Source organism: Rhinichthys klamathensis, unplaced genomic scaffold, assembly GCF_029890125.1.
Source record: "Rhinichthys klamathensis goyatoka isolate OS25496 unplaced genomic scaffold, OSU_Roscu_1.1 h1tg000168l_1, whole genome shotgun sequence".
Taxonomy (NCBI): domain Eukaryota; kingdom Metazoa; phylum Chordata; class Actinopteri; order Cypriniformes; family Leuciscidae; genus Rhinichthys; species Rhinichthys klamathensis.
The window spans coordinates 1,740,028-1,749,525 of NW_026606699.1; the positions used below are offsets into that span (position 1 = coordinate 1,740,028).

The 9,498-nt window shown below is 36.3% G+C and overlaps 1 protein-coding gene across 1 annotated transcript; it reads right to left on the reverse strand.

Annotated features, from left to right (window-relative positions):
* Positions 1–1,727: 1,727 nt before the first annotated feature.
* rab11al (RAB11a, member RAS oncogene family, like) lies at positions 1,728–8,630 on the reverse strand. The gene is made up of 5 exons (XM_056259508.1): positions 8,239–8,630; positions 5,333–5,528; positions 4,402–4,595; positions 3,518–3,598; positions 1,728–2,492 (listed from the first exon to the last, which is right to left on the reverse strand). Exons 1-5 carry the CDS (start codon positions 8,276–8,278, stop codon positions 2,353–2,355), a joined length of 651 nt encoding a protein of 216 aa, XP_056115483.1. The 5' UTR covers positions 8,279–8,630; the 3' UTR covers positions 1,728–2,352.
* Positions 8,631–9,498: the final 868 nt, after the last annotated feature.

Here is a 9,498-nt window from a genome sequence, read left to right on the forward strand (position 1 = left end):
TTAATAACATTTCAAAAAGCTCATAAATATTTCATCAACTAGAAATTGTTTGTTGTGAGTGCAATCTCTCTATACCATGATTTTACTTATCCAGTATTCAAGAACGACTGGAAAGGTCATATGGAAGTCACTGGTCAAAAGATGTGGGAACCCTGAAAATCACAAGCTTCCGAGTGTCTATGTAAACCCAAGTAAAAAAAACAAAAAACAACAGCCGATAAACATCCATGTTCATTGAAAATGTATAAATGTATTTGCCATATTCAGAGCCTTTGTTCAGGAGTCCCACTGGGAAAAGAACAGGCACGATGACAAAATCTTCCCAAAGCAGTAATTATCAACGTCTCCCGCTAAACGGCTGATATTCAGCATAACAGATTGATGGCATTAGCATTAATCTTTCAGGGAAGGCATTTAGGGAAGCACCTTGTGTCGTGTATTTGAAAAAATTACAACACTACTATAAAAAAAAAGCCAAACGCACGACCCCGACGGGCCCATCCTGAGGAGAGGAGAATATAAACGCCACTGCAAACGTACGCAAAGATAAAACCACACCAAAAGCGTAGAAGACAGAAAAGCTGGGACAGTGAGTGAGATCTCAAGAGACCTGCTGCTCTTCGGGTTACATGTAGCAGATAACAAGGGTGGCCAGAGAGGAATTCGCTTCCAGTAAGAAAACCTCAGCAATACATCACAAGCCATCAGTTTCCCTGCCTTGCAATATAATATGGTCAATGTACCCAATGACAGAAGCTCCTCTTAGAGAACCGCATCCCACCTGCCACTCGTTTTCCAAGCAGAAAAAAAGACTATTAGTCAAAGACAACACCCAGAAACCAGCTTAAAGCAAAAAAAAATATAAAAATCATGCAAGTGTGCATTGAGCGACAGAAAGTACAATCAAATATATATAAAGCATAAAAAAATGTCTGACCCGCACCTGTACTTTGAGTAGGGATGGGAATCGTAGGTATTTAAAGGAATGGTTCACACAAAATCTAAAATGTTATCACAATTTGAGAACATTTTTAATTTATAGATGAACTCTTCCTTATGATTCTGGTTCTTTTTCAAAGAAAATCTAAAAAATTGACAATGTGTGGAAAACGTATATTACATTATTTACCTTCATAACAAATCTGTTGTGAAATTATGAGAATTTCATCAGAACAGAAATAAAATGTATTATAATATATTATATTTTTTTAGGGGGAGGGGGGCTTCATATTAGAAATACATACCACAAAAAGTGAGTTTCCAAACTTTTTTTAAAGCGGGAAACAGAAATCATGTGCCTGAAAGTTTACTGCTGATTTTAATGCACAGCTGACAAGAAATAAGATGCATAATGATCGCAATGCCATAGGACAAGTTTAATGCAGCTCTGATGCATATATTGTATATTTTATGCATATTTTATTATGCTGATGCAACAATGCATACATTCAAAAATTGTTAACAGACATATAATTTGGTGAGTTTTGTTTGAGAACCAGATAACAATTCCCAACCCTGATTCTCAATAGACGACACTCTTATACTCAAACACCACAGCACGTACATCTGTCTATTAGCTTAACCTATTAACAGTACTCTGATCCACAGAAAACACTCCCAGCGCTTGTACAAATGAGTGCCATGACTAAAAGGAGAAACCCTTGAGAAATTCTGATCAATAATCTAGTGATGGAGAAAAAACAATCACAGAAAGAAAGCAAAAATACCACAGTAAAACAAGATCATATTTGCATTCAATAAATACAAAGGAGCCGTTACAGCGGCGTCTGTGTAAGAATTGACCGAACAGGCGCTATGATGACCAGTGTGAATTTCTCTGGAGTAGAGATGCATGAAAAAGTTATCAGACTACATCTGCGGTGGCACACTAAAGGAAAAAATATATCATTTCACTAGTGAATCCCTATTGTGATCAGAAACCATTCAAGAGTTATTTAAAGGTAGCATTACACATTCTAAGCACTTTTTTCTCATTCTTCCTGCCCATTGTTTGTAAGCAGACTGTCAGTGACAAAAAGAGCGGGAAAAAAAGACGAGCCGCCACGTCCGAGCGCCCCAGCTACCTGCTCATTTCTAATTAGTCTGAAACAAGAAGCATGGCCTCTTAGTTCTGAGAAAATGCTTGATCCATTGAATTTCAACTTCTCTTATTGTCCAATTTTGAAGATTATTACTCACTGATTCTGGCCATAACCAAGTAAGTCCGTTACATACATTAACCACACCACGCGCAGGGAACACAACGCAGTTGGACGGTCACGGTCAACCTCGCAGCCCAGCCCAACAAAAGTTGTCGATTTCCCCCGGATCCCATGGCGGCGCTGTAGCAGCTCAGTTATTCTGACAGCAGGCGCCCTGCTTGCCAGAATTCTGTGTAGGCTGTACAGTAATGGGAACCACTTTGGAGCTGGGGGAGAAGCTGTCTTCACCACGCCCTGACATCTGCCTCTGGGACACGATACGGTAGATTTCTGTGTGAGAGAGAGTCGGGCAGAGATAACGCCGTTACGGAGAGTTACCTGATAAAAGTGATCTAACAAAGTATGTTATTGACAGCGGAACAAATTCAGCTGCGGTTCATTGTGACACATAGAAATGATGAACAATGTAACTGTGAAACACTGTGTGGTTGAATAGATTTACTTCCCAGGCCAAACAAAAAATAAACAAAGAAAAACTGCAAAAAGTATACCAGTATTAGTGAGGTCAAACTTTTAAACACAGTTTCAGTCATTCACAGGAATAGCTGAGTATTTCTGTGGCTGGGAGTTTGCTGCCATCTAGAGGCAATAGTTAATAACAGACAAGCACTCTGGTTTTGGATTGCATACTATATGATTGAATCTTACAAAAACTGGCAAATGTCACACTTTTTTTAATTAAAGAAAAATGTTTCCTGTTTTTTTTTAATACAGTTTTATTATACATTTCATGACCAAGCAGAAATGTTTAACTACGCAGATTTCCTCAACCCCAAATTCTCATTAATGTAATGTGACAAATAATGATATTTTTAAAACATAAATGACATTTTTAAAATAGCCAATTGTATTTATTATGCTTTATTATTTTTAATTAAAAGCTTTTCTGGATGATTTTAATTTCTGTACTACAATGAGAATTAGATTTTTTCACATAGTAATGACAATATATCTAGGTCACATTTCACCCTAAAATAATAATAATAATAATAAACGTCATTTGAAAATGCCCCCCAAATTCTCATTATGCCAATGCATCTAAATGTTTAACTTTTGAGTGTTTTTAATGCTCATTATTCATGGGGTTTCTTTGAAAATTCTGGTATACGGTAAAAATTACTGTAACTTATTTTTGTTTTTAAATCAGCGTAAATTAAAAGGCAGTACAAAAAAACTATGCATAAAATGCTTCTATTTAAGTACTACTTTTCTCATTACAGTAAAGAGAATGTTCTTAACGAAACATGACAGCTTTAATGAGATTCACGCTTTTAGATGATTTGCTCAGGACTGACCTGTAAGAATGGTCTGAAAGGCAAGTTCAACATTAGAAGAGTCCAGCGCTGAGGTCTCCAGGAAAGAAAGTCCATGCTTCTCTGTAAAACACACACACACACACACACACAATTCAACAGAGCACTTCACATCTCCTAAACACACACAAATATATATCTTTTTTTTTTACTTTATATCTTGCTTCTCAAATACATACCGGTAATTAAAAAAAAAAAAGGTATAAATATCTACACAGAACATATCAGATAGCAAACCCTAATTCTGAAATAAACAAGTAGCATGCAACATATATAACAATTATTACTAACGTTCAGTACTTGAGACAACTGAGAAAAAGGTTAATAGGTTAAGAGCATGGCACTAGCAACACCAATGTCATGGGTTCAATTCAATTAGTATCTGAAAATATATTAAGTAAATAACAACACCTGAGCTTCAGTGTCACATGATCCTTCAGAGATCATTCTAATACTGTTTTGCTCAAGAAACATTTCTTATTATTATCAAAGTTGAAAACAGTTGTGTGGCTTCATATTTTTGTGGAAACTGATTGTTTTACAGGATAGAAATTTTAAAAGATCAGCTAGAATTTATTTTAAAATAATCTTTTGTCTTTACTGTCAAAAACTCTTACTGACCCCAACCTATTGAACAGTAGTTTACAAGTCTCTGTCCCTACATGACATTAGGTATTTTTATATTGAAATGTTTAACTAAAGGCAAGCATTCATTACTATGCATCTTGGGTGTAGTTTTATTCTAACTGTATTTAGGTGTAACTTAATCAATTATACATTTGATTAGCCAGAAAATGACTCAACTGAAACACTTAATAATGAGTAGCCTGAGAATTACAGTTCAAACTATCTTCCCCAGCACTAACCTGCAAACGCCTTGGCTTCATCCATAGGAACAGCCCTCAGATGGCGCAAGTCACTTTTGTTCCCTACTAACATGATGACAATATTGCTGTCAGCATGATCCTGCAGCTCCTTCAGCCAGCGTTCGGCGTTTTCATAGGTCAGATGCTTGGCGATGTCATACACCAGCAGGGCTCCTACGGCACCTCGGTAATACCTTTGAATACACACATTTAAAAGATGCATTTATTTAGGCTTTAAAATATACACAATTTATTCCACAACCTAAAGTGCTCATTAATAGTGTGGTTACCAAGAAGAATGTTCATGTGATTATTACTTTTATTAGAGTCTTCATCTTATCTGAATGTACATCAAGCTCATTCAAATTGGCCCTTAGTACTTGGGAGTCTATGGCATCGCGTTATCTACTATACGTTAAAAACATAAGAGCCTGTAATTTTTTTACTTGAATGTGCAAGGCGTCAGGGTTAGGGTTAGGGTTAGGGTTAGGGTTAGACTTTTAACTGAAATGCCTACAAACGGAACTTTTGTTTAAAATCAGAATTAATTAATTCAAATTATTTATATAGTACGTGAAAGAATTTGACATCAAGGATGTCAAACGGGATATAACATTGTATCTTGATAGATGATGAAAGTGCCACAAAAATGAGTAAAAATCATTCAAACTTGTAATAACATGGCCTTTAAATTATGCTTTTTGTCTCTATTTGTGTGTACTTTCCAAATGTTATATCAATTTTTTTAGGTTCAGCACACGCATTCCCACAGATTTTTGTTAGGTGTGATTTCTCAGGTAATAGGGACATGTTACATGTTCATATATATATATATATATGCGTGTGTGTGTGTGTGTGTGTGTGTGCAATGTGCACACAAAAAAGGACATGACTTAGCTGATGTCTTGATTGCTTTTATGAAGACACTTACGCTGAGGTGATGGCCCTGTATCTCTCCTGTCCAGCCGTGTCCCAGATCTGGGCTTTGACGGTCTTGCCCTCCACATGGATACTGCGTGTGGCAAACTCCACCCCGATGGTGCTCTTGCTCTCCAGGCTGAACTCATTGCGGGTGAAGCGAGAGAGCAGGTTACTCTTGCCCACACCAGAGTCGCCAATCAGAACCACTGCGGATGACAAGGACAACTGGCTCAACTTTATGGTGCTTTTATATGCGTGCTATTGACCCTGGAGACACACATGACTCTGTGAGAGCTCTTTCAAGCCGATTCCATTTGTGCGCGGGCTAAAACTGCCATGACTCCACCGCACAATAGCAATTAGAGTCAAATGTTTCACACACAGAGGGTGTGTTTCCACAAAGCTTTTAACAATGAGTGAAAAGGGCAAGACCAATGAGCAACTCCCTTCTTCACCCACACAGGCAGACTTATGAAATACTGGGAATGTCTCTCTCCCGCTGATAGAGGCACAAATGGAAAAGATATTATTGAGAAATTATATTTACAGTTACACAACTGTTCAGGTAGTTTGGGGCCAGTAATATTCGTTTTAAAGAAACTAATACTTTTATTTGGTTGCATTAGTAAAGATTTGTACATTGTTATAAAAAAATCTGTCAATTTTGATCTGTTTCAAATAAATGCTGTTCTTTTGAACTTTCTATTCATCAATGAATCCTGGAAAAAAACATGATGTTACCGTGTCCACAAAAAATATGAAGCAGCACGACTGTTTTCAACATTAATAAACATAATAAATGTTTCTTGAGCAGCAAATCAGCATATTAGAATGATTTCTGAAGGATCATGTGACACTGAAGACTGGAGTAATGATGCTGAATATTCAGCTGACATCACAGGAATAAATTACAGTTTCAAATATATTCAAATAGAAAAGAGTTATTTTAAATTGTAATAATATCTGACAATTTTGTTATTTTGTGCAGCCTTGGTGAGCATAAGATACTACTTTCAAAAGTATTTAAAAATTGTCCAGACCCCAAACTTTTGAACATTCGTTTATAATTTGTGCCTGAGGTTTCTGAACTTAAAATGTATTTACCAACCCTGTCCTTCCAAACTTGTCCGTAGAACACAAAAAGTGAATCATAGGCCCGGTTTCACAGACAGGGCTTAGATTAAGCCAGGATTAGGCCTCACTACAATTAGGACATTTAAGTAGCTTTTATAAACATGCCTTAGAAAAAAAAAACATTACTGGTGTGCATCTTGAGACAAAACAATAGCACTGATATATTTTAAAATTGTCATGGTCATATTTTAAAATTCAGTTAAAACAACTCAAACATGCATTTTAGCCTGAGACTAGCTTAAGCCTTGTCTGTGAAACCGGGGGTTAATCTTATTTTTCATATAAAGACTGGCGACATAAACGAAAACTGACACACACACACACAAAAAACCTCTAATTCTAATAAATCTTATTCTCAAATCTGTATATTCAAACTATCATGTGACGTTCAGTTTGGACATGTGAGAACCAATCGTTTTTGCCTTCAAGAATTTTGATTTTTTTTTTTTACATCTGACCGTCAACGTTGGAAGTCAATAAGATTTCAAAGCTTGAGCGTATGCAAGGCCTATCAGTGAATAACAACTTGAATTTCAGTCTGTTCGTCACACAAAGTTATTGTATAACACCACATTCACAAGACCAGAGTATGACATGAAGGTGATTAAATAATGCCAATTTTCATTTCACCTAAATCTAAACCAATCTTAGCTAATGCCGTCAACTTATTAACATGAAAGAATAAAATCCACCAACACACGTCTCAGCTATATCTGTTCTAATGATAATGGTCTGAGTTAAACACACAGGAGTGCACTTTGACAAAGACTTTGGTTGTTTTAAAACTAGTGGAAGGGCATGTTTAAAGAGCGGAGCGGTGATTGAACAGCACTGATTGATTTATGATCAAACAGCCAAAGGTGCACGGACATCTTAAACACACATGGAGGTCGAGGGAAGAACTATGACTAATGGAAGTGTCGAATCCAAGGACATAATCATCAAACCAGAAGTTTAAGAGGTCAATACCATTAGTATTCGGATTAGTCAATCACCATATGGAGAAATTCTTAAACAAGACAAATGGATGATCTAATCTTCCAGATAGTTTTCCCTGTATTAGGAATAGGAATCAAATGGGTAAGATATCATAAGTTTTAAAAACCTTCTGAATGCAAACCCATCCTGAGAAAGACCTGATTTATACAGGTCTTACCAGTTTAACTGTGCTTATACTGCTCACACTATTGAATGAAACCTCAAAATCAGTTTTACACACAAAAGACAAAATGTTTTTTCCTTTTCCATGTGACAATTGCATTAATGTTAAAATTGTCCATTTCCATAACAAAATATCAAATGTCTGATCTGTATTAAATTATAACAGATTAAGAGAAGCCAATCATGTGGTATATTATATAATCAAGTAAAAAACAACACTTAGAAATTATTAAAATGTATAAGTTTGTGCCTTTTTAAGTATTTGGCATGAACAAAAAAACATAGTATGGTAGTGGAACAAGTAACTTGCTTCTCCCTGCTGTAAGATGAACATTAGCTGGTTGACCTGCCAAAAACCAGCTTGTCCACCTTAAGCTGGTATGACCAGGTGGTTTTTGCTAGTCCAAGGTGGTCTACCAGACATTGACCTACTTGGACCAGCTTGAAACAGTTGCCATGTTGCAAACCACAGGTTGAATATGCTAAACTGTGTTTTAGAATAGAAAAAGCAGACTTCCTATAACAAAATAGAGACATGCAGCATTATGAAGACGTGGACATGCAGGAGTTCATCTGAAAGTTAGCTGTTCTGGAAGTGTAGTAACGTGGTAGCCTACTCACCTTTAAAGAGATAGTCATACTCGTCCTCTCTACCCGTCATGACTTTAATCTTCTTACCGGCTTAATAAGAACTCCGTGTTTTCAAATATTAACACTTTATGCTCTTCTTGATAACCACAACGTGCTCTTATATTTATTACAAGGCCAAAAAACTTTGTTTACGAGACGCATCAGCTGATCACGAGCACTTCATTACGCGCGCACTTCGTACGTTTAAGACAGTCAGAACCAAAAATAATATAATATATCTCCTTTTATCGACAGTTATATATAATGTAATCGTCAAGCAAAACAGATCCCTGATTAGTCTAAATTACACTTTGATACGATGTTGCTGTGCTACGTCAACCAAGTTTCGCCCTGCTGTCTCATCTTAAGGCACACACTTACGTCACCGTGCTGAGATGTAGCCCCGCCTTTCCGGTGATCTGATTGGCCAGAAACACTTTCTGTCACACGATTGTGCCTCTGTCATCCAATGAAATGTTTGACTGGGCTTCCGCACAGGTGTGTAACGTCACAGGTGTGTCTTTTATAGTTGTCAGGAAAACACAACGTATAATAAATTCAAATACAATAAATGCACAGCTTTAAATAAAGACATACGGTATAATAAAACACGAGGTAGCCTGTCAATACAGTAGAAAAATGGCTTAAAAGAAAGCGTTACAGGTGTGTGTAAGATGAGTTCTTCCACATTCCACAGCGTGACTTCACTCATGCTTTACAGAGGATGATTGGGCCTGAAAATGCCACGTAGGAGGCAATGAGGAGGCAGGGCTGCACCATTCAGTGACTGAACAGAGAATGCCCTTTAATTTCCGATTCATTTATGAAATTGTTTAGCATGTGCAGGATGTCGATGGATGTGTTAGTATAGGAAATAAATAGAAACATTTGCTAATTTAGTTGTTATAGAACAAAATGTTAAATTATTCAAAGAGGCCATACCCCCGGTAGGCTACCCCCGGCTAAACCAGAATGTATAAATGACTTTTGATACAATTCGTATTAATATTTATATATAGTTTAAAGTGTCATTAATGTAAAATACTAAATAAACTTCTATTTAAAGTTTTATTTTGACAATTTTGTTAAATCATAATCCAAGTAAAAGAGATTCATTTGAAAGATAAAATTATTCTGTGACTTATAGGCATATGAATATTTACATATTTAATTGCCCATATTGTAATTGAAGATGTGATAATAACAACACTATAAATTAAAATTGAATGATTTCACTCAACTAACCTATAG